We start from the raw sequence: 17,217 nt of genomic DNA on the forward strand, positions 1-17,217 counted from the left end.
ATGATACAGCTGCACGTCTTCAGTCAGAGGCATCCGTTGAACAACTGAAACAAAGGCTGCTACAGGATACCCTTCATGAATGACTTAAAAATATAGATATTTATTTATTGTCCTTTTGATAAATTCTTGAAGTTTTTCAAAAGTCCCAAGCATTTATTTATTTATTTATTTATTTTTGCAAAAAAAAAAAAAAGGAAAAAAGTATTACTGTTGTGTAATCTTGACACCAATATATCTATGAGACTGTTAGATTTCAGTAAAATCAGTAAGAGTAAATAAAGCTGGGTAAGGTGATTGTGTGAAGCATTGCTTCACCCCATATATTAAACTGACTGATTCATCAGGAGACTTCATATAATTCATTGGGGTTATAAAACAAAATAATCATTGATGAACATAGGAGAGGTCCCATTTAAGTTTGGCAGAAGCCAGTAAAACTGCAAATTTGTGTGAATTTGTTGTTTTTTTTTTTACACTTTTAGGCCTGCTTTGAAGACCTAATGTATGGTGGACAGAGTTGGGTAGTAACTCGTTGCATTTACTGGAGTAACATTTTTGGGAAAAAAAACAAACTTTATGAAGTATTTTTCCTGTGCTGTACTTCTTACTTGTTCTTGAATAATTTTCTCATGAAGTATCAGCACTCGAGTATAATTTCTGGATCCTAGTCCCACTGTTGGTAACTTCACTGAATGAAGAGCAAGCCTGTTTCAACCAAAAAGTGACCAAACACACGCCTGCAATTTTTCTTAAAGTTTCATGTTTTATACTGAAAGACGTTTATTTGAAGAAAAAAAAAAGTTTCTTTTACCTAATTTAACTTTTTTGCACTTGTGTTATATTGATTATTTTAATTTTCCACATAGCTTTAGATTTTATTTTATTTTGTTTTTTTAGGTCAATTTGATGATGTAATTTTTAAATGTTAAACGATTATGTTTTGATCATGTTGGAAATAAATGATTGCATTTTCCTCCATCTCTTTTAGCTGCTCGCATGCACGCACACGTGCTCGTACATACACAGGTGAGGTGAAGGAAATTACTTCAAAAGGGAACGCCGTCTTTAGCTCGTAGCGGTAGAGGCTTGGAAAAGGAACCGGAAACTGTTGTCCTGGGTTGTTTTCTGTGTTTCCCATATGGAAGCATGACGATGGACTTGCGCTATAACGGTAAACTATTTCTCTGTTCCAAAACAAAGTTATCACTTATTTGGCCTTAGTGAATTGGACTGATGATATTAACTCTGCTTTGAAAAGAAAGAAAAACGTCCGAGGCAACAATCAGTTACTCAATGCTTGAGTAGCTTTTTAAACAAATACTTGTTTACTCTTATTTGGGTAATTTCTTGGACGGCTACTTTCTACTTTTTCTTGAGTAAAAATATGTAATAAGTAATAATATTCTTACTTGAGTACAATTTTTGTACCTCTGGCTTTAGAAGGTCTCTGCATTTCACCCTGAGCACACCATCCTGGTGTTGATGGTACATTAACATGCATGCATTGGAGCCGAAATACCAACTTTTCAGATTTTTTTAATTTTTGAAAACGGCAAAAGAAAACTCAAGTGTCGTCTAACGTCCAATTCACAGTAATGCGCTGCTTTATGTTGGTCTATCGCAACAAAAATACACTTGCTGTATTAGTTAAAATGTAATTAAACGTAGAAAGATTACGTGCCTGATTAAAAAATAAACTTTGAAACAATGAAATTAGTGTAATTGTTCAATTCTCCAGAAATTGACAAAAGTATTGAGTTTTATTGTATTTTTTTGTAAAATTATTAGCTACATAAACGGGGACGCCAACAATTTTTATTTATTTTTTTCAACCTACGGTATTTGCTGTCACGCCGGCAAATGGAGCGGCCTCATTGGACAGCTGTGCTAACGTTGAAAGGGGCGTGAAGTTTCGTGCTAACACCTAGCTTCAGTGTAATAATCTGTTGGGACTCTGGTTCATTCTTGGCGGTACATACCTAGCAGAAACTATATAAATTATGCTGCTGATTCTAAGGGCAGTATTCTTAATAGACCGAGTCTAGTTAGTTCTGTGAGCCGAAGTGGTTAGTAGGTTGGCGGAAGAAAACAACGTTTAGAGGAATAAGTGATGGCACTTCAATGCTAACGTTGCTAGTTAGCTTCTCCGGCTACCTAGCTCAACCATCTGGGTAGCGAAAATGAGTGGAACACTAGCTGAGCTGCGTTAGCTAGGAGGTATGATAATCTTTTCATAGCAGCGTCGTTCCTTTAACGCTATCCAAATTTGACTTACAGTAGCAGTAAAGCTATACATAAATCAACTATTAGGTTAGTTTGGCCAAACCTGGCTCGTGTTAGGAGGCAAAGTGTAGTTATTACTCGGTTCTTCGCCGAGACCCTGCCGCCTTGCACCAGCAGACTTAACGGGTCAGCAGCTAGCAGCTACTGGGCATTGTGTAGTACGTGTAGCCACGGCATGATAACCATCCATCTGGGGAGTTTTTGACTGCTCATAACGTCACAGGCAGCATTTGAACAGCGTAATTGGAGCTGCATATAAGGCGCATAAAAACACTGTCATGGTTAGAAACCGTTGTTAACTTGTCACGTTGAGGAAGGGGCCCTGCATATCGCTCTGGGTCGTCTAACATTGTGCTAGCTGGCTCGGCTTATGTCGCCTCAGTTTGACTGATTTGGCCAAAATTAATTACAATCATGTAAAGCCGGGTAAATTCGAGGGTCAGTAATGTAGCTTTCCTGAGCTGGGCCGCCATTTCAGGTTCATGAATCCGTGACGGGCAGCACTGTCGAGCAGAATGAACAACTCCGGAGTCATGCCACAAGAAAAGATGGAGCTGGACCTGGAAATCCCAGCTGCCTTAGTCCAAAGCGATGGACACCTGAGGAGATCAAACAGTGCACCCATGATTAATGGACTGAGGTTCTGCCATAGTTTCTTTTTTTCCCCCCTCCTCCACCTAAATCACACATCTTTCAGTGAATGAGTTTTCCTCTTTCTAACACAACACGAGTTGACATTACGATTCTGGCATGATGGCTGACGGACACATTTCGTTTGTCATTGCAGCGATAACGCTCAAGTCTTCCAGAGAGAGATCCTACGTTGTCGCAGGAACAGCACTACAGTTGTCAACAGACCCAGCATGGTACGTTTCTGCAACTCAGTCCTGTTGCTGCAACGTAACCCTGAATCCCACAGCACTATATGTTCTTGCTGCGCTACAGGTCCCTTCATCCCCCATCCGCGTGCCCAGCACCAGGCTTCACCAGATAAAACAAGTAAGTGTGTATATATGTGTATGTCACCACTGTTGACTTCTTTAATGAAAAGACTTATGCTTTTTAGTAGCAGAAGAGTCTCTTTCTGTTGTTTGTTGATATACGGCTTTGTAAAACTAGATCCTTTTCCTAGCTGGACTTAGTTTGCCAGTTGAGGTTGTAAGCTTCGAGTCTGGCAGCTGCGATGTCCGAGCACTGCATTTTAATTTACAAAATCTACCTTATTTCAATTGTAGAACGCTGACTTTTCTTGTCATTTCTCTTGCTCATCTTTACAGGAAGAGGGAGTCGACTTGATGAACAGAGAAACTGCTCACGAGCGGTACGACCCCGTCAGCGGCCGGGCGAAGGAAGACGTTATTCTCCCGTGAAACGCTTACAAACCTGATTTACGTACTTTTGTCCACACAGGGGGGTTCAGGTCGCCATGCAGATGAGCCACTCTTGGGAGGAAAGCCTCAGTCTGGTAAAAAGATAACCAAAATCAACTTTAACCCTTGTGGTTGATCTGCTCTTGTTTTGTGGGGGGCATTCCTCAGAGTCAGCAGCAGCTGCATTTGTGTGGTGTAGGCATGCTCTGGCCCAAGGCCATTTTTCGTCCTCTCAGTATGAATGTGGAGAGTACGAGTGTATAGCATGCTAGATGAACTTTTGGGAATTAACAGGGCCACCAGTCTTTCAAGTCCAGGCTGAGTCGGTAGTATAATATTCCCACAGTCTTTGACGTTTTACTAACTAAAAGTAAAAAGTCAAAAGGGAGTTATAAGCAAGGTTTTTTTTTTTTCTTTAACTTATAACTCCATGGGCCCCCCCCCCCCCCCCCCCCCATGTGGGAGGGTGGTTCTGCGTCAGGGGATTTACTTGCTTTCAGCATCTGGTGCTGTCGTGTCCGCAGAGTGACAACGACATGGAGAAGTCTTCGTCTCCGAAGCGGATCGACTTTGTGCCCGTGTCGCCTGCTCCGTCTCCGACCAGAGGAATAGGAAAGAAGGTGCGCGGTCTCACCAGATTCTACTGCGACGGCTCTTTGTCTTCACCTTTTTAAAACGCAACATTTCTTAATGTTTTGAAAGTAAACGGTTAGCAGACCTCTGGGAACCTCATCGACATGTTATTGTTTATTTCTCCGTCCTCTCAAGCAGCAGTGTTTCTCTCCTTCGCTACAAATACTTGTCAGCAGCAACGGTCTGACGCCCAGCCCCATACCCAGCCCAACACGCCGGTTTAGGTCAGTAAATGTTCTTGGAGTTGCAACTATTGTTGATCAGTTCTGTTTTTGTTTAGTGTTTTTTTTTCCCTCCAATCCAGAGGCGTCCAAACATTTTTGTCATGTGGGGCAAATAAACCAAACCACAACAAAAACCCCCCCTACTAAAATCAAGCAAGTAAATTAGTCTTTTTATTTAAGTAAAAGGAACGTTATTCATTGTGCATCCAAAACGCAAAAGGGATTTTGAAAGTTTGCTGTGTTGAAAAAGCAAGCCGTCTTGTTTTCAGCAAATCAATTCACGGTTCTAAGAACAGGAATCTGGTCACTTTTCTTTTGAAATACTTGCTACGTTTAGCCAAGCTTGATAAAACATGCAAAAGCTGATTTGGATGCAGCAAAGTCGACCTTTCAGTAAAAATCTCCAGATAAAACGTGCCTCTACTTGTTATACGAGTTTGGTTCTGAAAAGACGAAGACTTTGTGACGTACTTCATATTTTCCATTGCGAGAAAATTGTCAGGATTAATTTTACAGCGATTTAAAAATAGAAAAAAATTTGATAAACAGATTTAAATGTTTCTAGAAATGGAGTTGGGGGACTACAAAAACCCCCCACTCCTAGTCTATATGGCGTCAAAACCTTCCCTAGAAACTCACATACACAAGATGGCAATAAAATAAAAGATTTATGTTTATATATATTTGGCTTTGAATGATGGTGACCAACAAGAATGAATAAATCTCGATTTTTGGCAGATTTATCGATCTTTAGCGTCGCTTATATTAAAAGTTTACGGTGAAGGTTTGTGCTCGACCGTATGGATTGAAATCAATCTGCCATGAAACTCAAGTTTTGCATCCAGTTCCTGTTTCTGAAAGTCTTAAAACGCATTTCCCAAAAGCTCTTGTCTGACAAGTGAATTTCTCAAAATATCGTCACTTGAATAACGCGTCTCCTGACGGAAGCTGTAACGTAAACGAAGCTGCCGATTTCCTGAGCGCCTGCTGCGACGCGCCAGTCGGAAATCTGCTTAACGCTCGACGCTTCTGCTCTCTCCAGCCGACGGAGCCAAAGTCCGATCAACTGCATCAGAGCCAGCATCCTCGGCCCCATGAAGCGCAAAGGTGAGACGCGCTTCCTGTACTCTTCTTCATAAGAAGCAAAACATTTCACCCAAGTTTTGACTTGGCGGTTCCAATGGATTTTCTCCTTGGACCAGAGTGCGTTGATCTTTTCAAAGCCGTTTCGGTCGAAGGCAAACGTTATCGACGCATACGGAGAAAAATCTTATGTTTTGTGTCGAGTTTAAAATTGGAAATTGCTTAGGAAAAGATTTGATTTGTAAGAGGTTAAATGTAGTTTACGTCTGTTGACTACTTTGTCTTTATAGCTAAAGATCTTTGTGAAAATGCAGGGGAGATGGAGACGGAAAGCCAGCCTAAGAGACTCTTCCAGGGAACCACCACCATGCTGTCGTCTGACGTGTCCAACCTGTCAGACATCAGCTCCTGGTAAGGGACAGAAACTACGTGCAGTTTGGTGGTCGGGGGGAGGGGGAGTAAAAATGAAATCATCTTCCTGTTGGAGGAAATTAGATTAAAACTTAGATGTAGTTTGAGCTAAAATCAGCAGAGTGACTCAGGTAGAGCAGGTTAAACTGCACAAAAAGTTTGAGATTCTCTCTTCTGGGTTTTTTTTTTTTTTTATGCATTTTTGCCTTAAATTCTGGTAATAAATAGACCAATAAACAGTGTCATGTTATGCATTTTAAATATTCCTATCTCAATTAAAAACTGGTGACAAGTGACTTCAATTAACATTTATTTTATCTCTACATATTTTATGTCCATCTCTATAGCTGCTTGTGTCGCATGCGTCAAACTCGAGGCCCCGGGGGGCCCAAACGTGGCCCGCTGTAGCTTTTTATGTGGCCATTTAGACTCCAGATTTCATCAGCAAGTCTCTCCACTTTTTCACAAGTCTGCAAAATTCACACAAAATCAACAAAGCCCCACATTTTTTTATTTTTTTCCCCCTAAAAATTGGTATATATATATATATATAAAAAAAAAGACATAAAACATTAGTTTGAAATGACTGCTGCCTCAGCTTTGCTTGATGTCAACTTATAGTCCATGACCAACACGGCGATTAGTACAGTGTCACATTTAGCCTCGTATATTAGCGCAAAATGCACAAAAATTCCTTACAAATATTTCTAAATTAGCGCCATAACATCTGTGATTTTGATTGCAAAAAAAAAAAAAAAACCTCAAAATCCTGGAGGGACTGATTATTGTGAAAAGAATTTAATTTTGAGACATTGGAAGCTGAAACAAATGGCAATTTATTAGTATTTTAACAGTTTAATGCCACAACCGGCCCTTTAAGAACATTCAGATTTTTGATCTGACCAACAACGAAAATGAGTTTGACACCCCTAGCTTATGTCATATATTTTATATATATATTATGGTAATCCTCAAAAAAAACCTAGCGATGGAATAACTCGTGCTTTTTTTACTACAGAACTGAGAGCGAGTAGAAAAGTGTAGCAAGTCTGTCGGCGCTTCTTCGGTTTTAGTTAACTCGGTCGTCTTCCTCTCTTTTAGCCACTCTCCAGATTTGCTGGATGGGAGCCTCAGCAGCATCGGCTCCTCCACGGACTCCCCGGGAAAGATGGAGGGCGTGTCCCCTTCGTCATCCAGCAACTCGCCCTTCACCTCCCTGCAGGATTTGTCTCCGAAGTGACCAGCAGCGATGGCCACCGTCTTGTGCGGGGGGAGGAGGGGAAATGGCGTCTTCCTCAACCCAATTGATCCCATTTAGGCCCGCATCTAGTTTACATGGACCTTTTTTCTTTTCTTTCGTTGTTTCCATATTTGCCGCTGTACCACTGTTGCCATGGCTACTCTCTTAAGAGGCTGTAGACGGGTTCAGGTTGAGGAATCTTAAGCCACGCATCTGTTTGGGTGTCGGCGGTTACGTCTGAGCGACACTGACTGAAGACACTGTGAGCGGCAGCTGCTACTTGACCGTCTGAGGTGGTCGCCTGGCTGCTGAGTGGTGTGGCGTATTACTGGCTTTACCGCCATTTTGTCCCACATGTCCCCAATCACCTCAGAGAGACGCCGAGTACGGGACAAAAACACTGATCCTGTTTTAGTGCTGGAAAGCTTCGTCCCATATGCCTTTGTATGTACACAGTCTGCAGATTTTATTTTATTTTATTTTATTTTTTTGTATAAGAAAAGATTTAACTTATTGTTTTCCTGCTTTGTTTTGTAAGTATGTACATATGAATCTAGTATATGTATAGTTTTACATTTGGCTGTGAGGTGAATGTAGGCACACGTTTTCTGGGGTACAGCTACGGACAGTTCCTCTATTGCTTCCGTTTGGAGAATATTTTCAGAATATTTTTGATTATAGACTGTGAACTGTGGTGACCTTTTTTTTTTTTTTTTTCCTGGGCAGATTTTTAGTTCTTCTTTGCTGCGACCAAAACAACCCAGACGGAGCGAGCGATGCACCGAGCAGAAAATAGTTGAATTTCTGGTAGTCTTTCAACACTAAGAGGTTCCTGTGTGGTTTTTGTAGATATGGAAAGTGTTAAAGATTACCTCCCATTCTTCAGGCATATTATACATGTATATATATATATATATATATATATATATATATATATAATTGAATATTGATAGATTTTGTCTGAAATCGGACAAAACTGACTGGTAAAAGGAGAACAGAACCTTCCCACTGGGAATGAAGAGACTGCTGTTGCTGCCATGTTTTATGTGCGTTGTACAGGATGCTCGCCCTTGCTACGCTCCAGCCTGTGTCCGAATCTTAAGCAGGAAAGATGTAAAAGTTTTTTTGTTTTTCTTTTGTTTTGTTCTGAGGGAAAAAAAAAAACAAAATGCAGAGATTCAAGCCTGCACTGTGATATTTTGCACCAAAATGTAATCGCTGGGTTCTGCTGGGTCCGTGCTCTCCTGTGTTTACGCTTCCTCAGCCTCCATTGCTCTGTCGCCTTAAATGTTCATGTACAAAATGAATTGATTGTAAATCATTTCATGTAAGTGATCCCTTTTAATTTAAAGAAAGGTTTGGTTTCAGATCTTTTACTGAATGACTGTTTTAACTCTGTTCTTTTCTGGAAATTAATTCTTTTTTTGTTGTTGTTTTTTGTGGTGTTTATTGTTTAACTCCGCCTTTGATCGCTGACGACATTGAGTGAATTATATAGCAAAAGGAATTCAAATGCAACTCAAATGGAGAGGAAGGATTTCCAGCAGCAGTCAGTCTTCCGTTGGCTTGGAAGAAACCTCTGACTGAAGACTGTTGGTATGTGACCTGTGACCACATGCTAACCACTTCCTATCCAGACAGCAGAGATATTTCACAGTAACCTGTTCAGGATAAACAGTTGATCCTGCTAATCCACCTCCTTTGCTTTTGCAAAGAAGGAGAAATGGATGGGGGGTTTTAAAATCATTTTTCTGGATTGTCCTGTAAAATCTGCAGCTGGGGTTTTTGTTTATAGATCCAAAGAAGATTTTTTTATTTTTTTTGTTTCTATGGAAACCTTTTTCTGTGTTAATATTTTTGGGTCGTTAATCTGCTGAAAGACCAAATGACGACTCGTTTTTAGTTTAGACTGTGTTTTTATTCAAAACCTGGTATTTCAGAGTTTTTAATGAGCTCACACACTCGCAACAAGATTCAGAGCTGGTGGAGGAGAAACAGGCCCGCAGCATCACAGATCCTCCACCTTGCTTAATATTGGGGATATTTTCCCACTTATTCAGAATTTGTTTGACATCAAGCCAGCTGGAGTGTTGGAAGTCCAATCTTCATCTCATTTGACCAAAGTTCCAGCCGAGGTAAGCCAACTAAACATTTGTGATGGTTGGAAATAGTAAAATAATAAAAACATCCAAGTAAGTAAGTGTACTTGAATTAAAGATTGGATTTCCTTGTTCCAATTTTTCCATATTATATTTAATGCTGAAATGTAAGATCTATTTACTTCCATCTTATTAGAAAAGCAGCTTATTTACCTAAAGCAACGGTAGATAAATTAAGTTTTAGAAGAAATATTAAAAGTTGCAAGAGACGGGTAAATGTAAACAATTCTATCAAGTAGATTGTTTTCTAGCCTTTACGACTGCTGGACTGAATACTGCAGGTTTATGTGATAGACCTTTGAGAATAATCATGCTTTTTTGATTGGAACTACTAGCACTACAATGCAGCTGTATTAAGACTTTATTAAACTGGAGTTTCAATGTTATGTCAAACTCTTCGGTGAAAAGTGTCCCAAGGGTTTGCATGGGAGATAAAAGCTGCCACATGCACTCGAACGCATCGTCTTCAGTCTTGTGCTGTGACGGCTTCAAAACATCAACATGACAACCGTTACAGGAGCATATCATGACGTTTTAATGGCTTTATGTACACATTTGCATGTAGATTTCTTCACACTCGAGTTAACCATATTGAGTCACACAATGGCAATAAAATTACGAAGAATGCATGACGGTCCAGGCGACGTCGAAGCGCCTCGTGTCTCTTACCCGGCCGAGGCTCGGAGGCGGCGTCTGCTCAGCCAGAGTTCCCATGGATCTTCCCGTTTGTTTTTGTTTTTTTTGTAACAGCCCAGAAAACATTATGTATTTGAAACCAATGTACTAAAATGTATTTGTCAGCGGATGGAGTTACGGAGCTCCACCAGAGCGCTGAGAGCTCTGCTCGTTGAAGTCGTGCCTCTGGTTCGACAATGTTCTCTACATCGTTTAAAACTGTTTATCCTTATCCTTTCAGCACAAAGCACTTCATGTACGTAGGATGACCATAGTCAGAAGACCTGGAAAACAAACAAACAGAAAAATGACTGTTTACTGCAACACTTAGAAAAAAAGATTCCTATATTGTTTTACACGAGGCAACGTAGAGATGCACTAATTAATCTCTCAAGCTTCTCTTCAAGCACTGTAATATATGCATAGGCGTGTTGTAGTATGCAATGAATAGATTAATTGGATGATAAAATGAGCTTCCATTAGGATGATTTAAAAACTTTTAAGGGCACTTTTGGTTACGAAGATAATCCACTTTATCACTTTGGATGTGTTATTTCTGCCTATTTATTTTTTTTGGTTGTGTTTTAATTAAAATATCTTCCACATCCAGTGTTGAGTGTGTTTGTTTTTTTTTTTTTTGTTTTTTTTTTTTGCAAAATGAAAGTTTAACAGTCTTTGAGAGAACACACTTCCACTATTATCTCATTATCAACATATTACTTGAAAATTGTCTCAAACCAATAACATTATAATTTATCGCAATAATTACTGGGACAATTTATGGCCTTGGAAAATTTATCATGACAGACCAATATATAAAAACCAAAAAGATGTATTTCTCCCCTTATTGTTGTGAGCAATTCTTAAAACAAAGACAAAATGATGACGAAGTTGACTTGCATCTGAAATTTGTGTAGCTAACTGTAGTTAGCGCTGTTAGCATTACAGAAATCTCGCTCTCTGCGCGTACGCTGTACTTCAACTCATTTTTCAGAAGAAAATATCTGTATCAATTTCTCTGATTTAGTGAATGTTTTTACAGCCTTACCAAGAACATAAGCAGCTACCAGTTTCTTGTTAACACTTAAGTGGAGGTAGACAGGCACAGTGGATTCTTGCTCCCCCAGCGTTGGAAGCATCAGGGCGATCATGCACACGAGCCCCAGCAGCACTGTGAGCAGACTGGGTCCTCCAGCAACGGGACGGCTCTCTGTGAATACAGGAAGCAGCATCGGGAATGAATACCATGCATCGCTTGCCACAGTTTACCTGGAATATTGAAGATTATGATGACTTTAGAAATGTGCTGCAGCTTAGAAATATTATTAGACAGTAGACAAAATAATTTTGCCCATTTACACAATTCGAGGTTTTAGAACATTGAAGAAAGCAAAAACACCAGATATCTGAAAGGTGAAAAATACTTTTTAAGTGTGGTATTCCTTATTTTCACAGACAAGTTTCTGTCTAGGTTGGTGTATCAGATCCACGTTGCCTTTATGCTTGGAACCATAGACAACATTTTTGTCTTTGAGCAAAAGTTTGTTGTTAAGATACACAGTTCAAAGACAGAGACAGGGACATCTGCAGACAGATGAGGCTGACAGGCTGGGGCAAAAAGTTGCATTTCTTTCAAAATAAAATCCATTGCACCCTTGATATTATATCAGAGCGTTTACTCAATATGTGGTATTAACTTGTCCCATACATATTTTAATGTGTGACAAAATTCATCGACGAGTATGCTTTAAAAACTTATTACAGAAATGTATTCATGCCCTCAGATGATTGAAAACACTAAGAAGTGGTTTCGTTGTTCTTTGGCTCCATCTAGTGGTGGTACGTCGCAACTGCCGCTTACCTGTCTGAAACGCAGTCTGCTCAAAGAACTCGTTGTCCCCAAACTGCTCCTTAATCCGGCGCTCCTCGTCTTGGGTCCTGGCGCTGGACGGCTCCTGCGAGGCCGAGGGACGGAGCGTGGCGGTCACCTCTTTGCGACCCAGCGCTTTCCGCTGACTTTGCTCCGACACCTGCAGTCGGAACTTGTCGTACACGCCATAGTGGCACGGCCGGACGTCTCTGTGTCGGATTACTCTGCGTAGATGTGTAAGAATTTGACTTAATCGTCTTATTTATTTTTTTGCTTGACCTAATAGAAACTGAGGGCTGAGCTGAAAAGATACGAGCGCGAGGAGTTTACACTTACATGTCAACGCAACACTGCGGCTTGACGGCTCCCGTGGAATCAACCACAGTGTACTTGTTTGGCGCTGTGCACAGCACTGAAAATGGGGGTGGGAGGAGGGTCATTAAAAATGAACATTTTCAATAATTTCATATGCCAAAAGAAAGGAATATATCGACTAGTTGCCCCCTACCTTTGAATTTGAGCGCGAACTCATAGGGATTGTAGAGGGTGAGCACCTGCTTATGAGACGACTGCTCATCCGCGTAGAAGACGAGCTCGGTCGGGAACACGAACACAGGAAGGTTTCCCTCCGCTAGCTGGTGCTGCTGCATTGGCTCCAGCTGAGCTCTGCCCCCTCCCTGTCCACTCTCTGACCGGGCCCCCCCAGTCTTCTCAGGCAACTGCCCAACGGTGGGAACACCCCGACAAACGTAGAAAGAGCTAGCGCCGCTCTCAGCTCCTCAGGGCCATGGCGTGCTCCTGTGAAGAGCCGCATAAACAAAAGACCAGGATCTGAACTTTTCTGGATGACAGTGCCGTCTGTGCAAGATATTAAATGAAATAAGGAATTGAACAGATATTAAGTGTTCTTTACTATTGTGCTAGCTGTATCTTATCCAGGAAAAATGTATTCGTTTAAGTAGAGATCTTAGCATTTAAATGGGCAGAGCCTGACATCAGCTAGGTTTTTCTCCATGGGCCAAACATTGGAAAACAAATAATCATCATGTTTGTTTGTTTTTTTGGAATGTAACGGAACTTTTGACTTTTTTTTTAACTAAGTAACTAAGTTAATCAACTTAGTTACTTAAGTTGATTAAGTAACTACTTAATCAACTTAATAGCTGATTAAGTATGCACTTAATCAACTATTAAGTGCATACTTAATAGTTGATTAATGGGTAAAATAAATCAGAGTGTCTGCTAAGCATGATCTAAGTGGTGTAACTTGGAGTCTTGCTCCAGCTGGTGGTATGTGGAGGTCATCTTGAGGAGTGGGAGTGGGAAGAGGAAGCATGCTTTCAAAACAGAGTATAAATTTTGCTTCTGCCAGCGAGCAACCTGAGCTTTGGGAAACATTGCATATTGCTCTTCTTGGTAGGACAATATTTAATAAATCTCTCAAAGACAAAGGATTCAGTATTCATTATTTAAATTCCATAACAGGAGTTCAAGTTAATAACATGCATGATTTGATTAAAAAATAGGAATGATGTGAAACTTTTTTTTTCTTTTTTCTGCTTGATTCAAAGCTATAAAACATGGAAAAGAACCTCAGAAATTCAACATATAATCGTTTTCGCTCTTTATGTCTTATGGTTCTCTGAAAAAATAGAAATAGGTCAAAATCTGATTAAGTGGGTCAGACCAGAAAGAAAACTGTGAAACAGTTTAGACAGGCAGATAGACAGGTATTATACATTAATACACATCTGGAACAAAAGTTTTCACTTTAAATAAACTAGGTTTGGGGGGAAGAAATTACCTGAAAGGTAATTGGTAGGTGGTTCTGTTATTCTGTTATTCTACTAAAAACTTGACAACAACACCTCAAATTTGAAGAATAAGATTGATATCTGATGTTTTAATTTCTACCGTAACTATAAGGCAGTATCATTGGAAAGATGCCGAACACATTATGCTTCACGTAGTTTGACAAATACATTTCACACGAACGCAAGGTTGTTGGGTAAAAAGCAACAACAACCAAAACAGCGTTAACTCCCAATAAAAGGATATGATGTCGGAGTTTAACCCTCGAGACAAGAGGAGTCCGCGCTGCTGGTCATGTGGCCCTCGGTCTGTTTACATCAGGGGTCTCAGACTCGCGGCCCGCGGGCCAACTGCGGCCCTCGGGACGATAGTTTGTGGCCCCCACCTTAATATGAAAGTTTAATGTTAGTGTGGCCCGCGAGCAGTGATGTCAGTAACGCGTTAATTTGTAACGTGTTACTGACGTCGGACCACTTTTTTCAGTAACGAGTAATATGCTATTTCAAATCCAGTAGTCAGACTACAGTTACTTATCAAAATCATTTTTGCGTTACTATCTTCTTTTGTTATTGAATCGTATTTCCTCTACTCGTCTTGTCGAGTGACCGACGTCTCTATGTGACAGAAATGTAAACAATGGAGGGAGATGCGCATTTTGTTGGTGGAAAAACTGGAACTATTTTGAGATTCTGCCGCCAAGACCGATTATTATAAGCGGCTTTGGGCTTCATTTTTTAAAGTCGCTTGCAAATTTAATGAGTGGCGGGTTGCGCCTTTTTGGGCTCGTTTTTGAACGTGAAGTTGCTCATTTGGGCTTGGAAATAAGCAGAGACTCATAATAAATCCAAGAATTTGTCCGTCATTAAGGTAGTTTTAGTCAGTCTCTCCCTGTCCATCATTTCCCCGATGATCCGTCCCGCTGTGTCTTTGTTAACGGCAAGTTACTGTATTACCTCTGAATGACGTCGAGCTTCGCGTTACGCTCCAGAAAACTGCAAACATCGAGACCAATGTGAACAGCGCAATAAACGTGAAAACAGCCACGAATGAACGTGTCCGTAGTTGCCAATAATTATAATGGCAACTTAATTCTAATTATTAATACTAAGATAAGTGTCGCAAATCTATGCAGCCATCTGAGCTGTGAGCTGCAGGAGGAGCTCTGTGCGCAGTGACACCAAATGCAGGGCCGTAACGCAGAACCTGGAGGCCGGGGGGGAGGGAAGGGGGGGGGCTTTAAAATCCTTCTTAGAGTTTTCCAGACAACAGTGGACCACACAAACTACTCACGTTTTTATTTTTCTACAATCTCCTCTTCAGTTCAACCTTATCAGTGGAGACACATTGTTGATGTTACCATTATAAAATAGCTTACAAAAAAGTATTGGCAAAGCTCAATGTGATTTTCACAGGAGGCGGAGTGTTGTTGTTAGCAGCTGCTGAAAGTAACTAAAAAGTTACTTTTAGTGTAACTTAGTTACTTTCCAAATCAAGTAGTCAGTAATATAACTAAGTTACTTTTTCAAGGAGTAATCAGTAGTCCGATTCAAGTTACTTTTTCAAAGTAACTATACCAACACTGCCCGCGAGTTTGATATGATTGGCACTTTTCAGTGTTGTGTGCGAAGCTGAACTAACTTACCAATCACAGTGCTTCAAATGGAGCTCATTGACCCGCAGTGCCACTCTGAACTCAAAGCCAAGTTCAGGGAGGTGAGTGGAAAAGCAGACAAGCTTGGGCAATTTTTGAGAGAATTGCCACCCAGCTTCCCTGAGCTTTCCCGAATGTTCAAGCGGACCATGTGTCTTTTTGGGAGCACATACTTGTGCGAAAAGCTCTTCTCTACCTTGAACTTCAATAAGTCCAAGTACAGGTCCAGACTTACTGACGAGCATCTTCAAGCTCTACTTAGGGTCTCAACTGCCTCCTCCCTTAAGCCAAATGTGGCTTGTCTATGCGAGAGGAAGCGCTGCCAGACCTCTAGCAGTAAGAAGTAGGCAGAAGAAACAGTTTATAAACTGTTATATTCATAACAGTTTATGTTCAATGTTCCATTCATGTTCAGAAAGTTAAAGGTTAAAGAACTGTTAATACAGCCATTTGAATCTGAATTATAATAATTACATTTATCTAGTCTTCTATAGCTGCTGTGTTATTATTATATTTTATTTATTTATTACTGATTAATTTTTTTTCTTATGAATTGTTAATTTATTTATTTTTTCATCTTATTTTGTGTTTAAAAAATAAAAATAAAGACATTTGATAACATTGGAATGTTTTTGTAAGAGCTTTTCTTGTGGAAAACCCGATGCGGCCCAGCCTCACCCAGACTCTACCTCCATCGGCCCCCAGGGAAATTGAGTTTGAGACCCCTGGTTTACATGGTTACCCGGTTGGAGCTCGCGGGCCGAGCCTATTGTCGCAACACTTTTTATATTGGCCATAATTATTACTATGGAATCATGACGTTATTGGCAAAAAATAATTTCTGTATTTATGTTGTTTTTTTAAGCAGGGCAAAGGATCCTAATATGCACAAATTCCCATTAAACTATTTCATAAGGGCTTACTCATAATTATGATATCGGTATTTTACTTGTGGCGACTGTAAGCTAAAGGTAACGTCACCATGTTTTGACCCTGCCACCGTTACAACATATCTGTACACAGCATTATTGTGTCTCTGTTTACTAGCCTAGCATTAGCCAGCTAGGATATCTCCAGCTAATAGCAACTTGACGTTGTACTGCTGCTGTGTCATAACAGAGGAGAAAGCACATAGTTGTTTAAAGGATAAAAGAGGTAAGAGCGACACGTTACCTTGTTGTCAGCATACGTTTATGAGGAATACACCAGGAACAACAGGCGTCTATAATCCCACCCTGTTGTCTCTCTTTAGCCTTTTTTCTTTATGCTGCAGACGGCGCGATGCATGCTGGGATGGAGGAGGGCAGCGGTAATGTGTTTATTATCATTTCATAACGTATGAAAATTGTGGAAATCCCCTCTAACGACAGCTGCAAAAGAAATTTTACCTATAATAGACAAGTGTCACCTGAGATTCAGAAATAATTTGTTTTAGCATTGGCAGTTAGCCTACAGAACTAATTATGCTTTGAACTCTAGTGAACAGATTTGTTATTTTTCTTGAGACGAATGACAAAAGTATTTGTCAGTCCAATTTAACATAGACTTTCTGCAACAGTTTATGCCTTCTAGCCTTAAATTTACTATTTGTGGAGGTATAAATGTACAAATATTCTAAACAGAACTACATATATTCCAACTATTTCCAACTTTGTAAAATAAAATGGAACCTTGAATCTATAATTATATTTCAATAATAATAATAGTCATAAAAGTAATAATTTAAATTAGTAAGCCAAACAAATCTGGAGTTTTCAACTCTACTATATTTAAAAAATATTAATTTAAAATTTTCCTTGTAATGTA

At 40.0% G+C, this 17,217-nt stretch overlaps 2 protein-coding genes and 1 non-coding gene across 4 annotated transcripts; 2 read left to right on the forward strand and 1 right to left on the reverse strand.

Annotated features, from left to right (window-relative positions):
* Positions 1 to 1,894: 1,894 nt before the first annotated feature.
* Positions 1,895 to 8,625, forward strand: pabir2 (PABIR family member 2). 2 transcript variants are annotated; one of them, XM_044127463.1, is made up of 10 exons: positions 1,895 to 2,923; positions 3,071 to 3,149; positions 3,229 to 3,282; positions 3,561 to 3,604; positions 3,694 to 3,748; positions 4,178 to 4,273; positions 4,425 to 4,510; positions 5,553 to 5,617; positions 5,884 to 6,004; positions 7,106 to 8,625. In XM_044127463.1, exons 1-10 carry the CDS (start codon positions 2,799 to 2,801, stop codon positions 7,242 to 7,244), a joined length of 864 nt encoding a protein of 287 aa, XP_043983398.1. In that variant the 5' UTR covers positions 1,895 to 2,798; the 3' UTR covers positions 7,245 to 8,625. The 2 variants fall into 2 exon arrangements, with proteins under 2 accessions (XP_043983398.1, XP_043983399.1); XM_044127464.1 differs by having other exon boundaries at positions 1,897 to 2,923; positions 5,908 to 6,004.
* LOC122837653 lies at positions 3,851 to 4,001 on the forward strand. The gene has a single exon (XR_006371806.1). It is a non-coding gene; the product is annotated as a small nucleolar RNA U109 (small nucleolar RNA).
* Positions 8,626 to 8,745: 120 nt separating the features above from the next.
* On the reverse strand, positions 8,746 to 16,711 carry mospd1 (motile sperm domain containing 1). The gene is made up of 6 exons (XM_044127465.1): positions 16,585 to 16,711; positions 12,457 to 12,746; positions 12,285 to 12,360; positions 11,940 to 12,172; positions 11,127 to 11,288; positions 8,746 to 10,362 (listed from the first exon to the last, which is right to left on the reverse strand). Exons 2-6 carry the CDS (start codon positions 12,596 to 12,598, stop codon positions 10,331 to 10,333), a joined length of 645 nt encoding a protein of 214 aa, XP_043983400.1. The 5' UTR covers positions 12,599 to 12,746; positions 16,585 to 16,711; the 3' UTR covers positions 8,746 to 10,330.
* Between the last annotated feature and the right edge of the window lie 506 nt (positions 16,712 to 17,217).

The sequence above is a fragment of the Gambusia affinis genome, linkage group LG09 (genome assembly GCF_019740435.1).
Source record: "Gambusia affinis linkage group LG09, SWU_Gaff_1.0, whole genome shotgun sequence".
NCBI lineage: Eukaryota > Metazoa > Chordata > Actinopteri > Cyprinodontiformes > Poeciliidae > Gambusia > Gambusia affinis.

Coding starts and splice junctions, on each gene's coding strand:
- pabir2 (XM_044127463.1), top strand. CDS start 2,799: ATGAACAACTCCGGAGTCATGCCACAAGAAAAGATGGAGCTGGACCTG. Junction 3,150..3,228: donor TTGTCAACAGACCCAGCATG/GTACGTTTCTGC, acceptor GCTGCGCTACAG/GTCCCTTCATCCCCCATCCG. Junction 4,274..4,424: donor CCAGAGGAATAGGAAAGAAG/GTGCGCGGTCTC, acceptor CCTCTCAAGCAG/CAGTGTTTCTCTCCTTCGCT.
- mospd1 (XM_044127465.1), bottom strand. CDS start 12,598: ATGCAGCAGCACCAGCTAGCGGAGGGAAACCTTCCTGTGTTCGTGTTC. Junction 12,361..12,456: donor GTTCGCGCTCAAATTCAAAG/GTAGGGGGCAAC, acceptor CCCCATTTTCAG/TGCTGTGCACAGCGCCAAAC. Junction 11,289..11,939: donor GCAGACTGCGTTTCAGACAG/GTAAGCGGCAGT, acceptor CTGTATTCACAG/AGAGCCGTCCCGTTGCTGGA.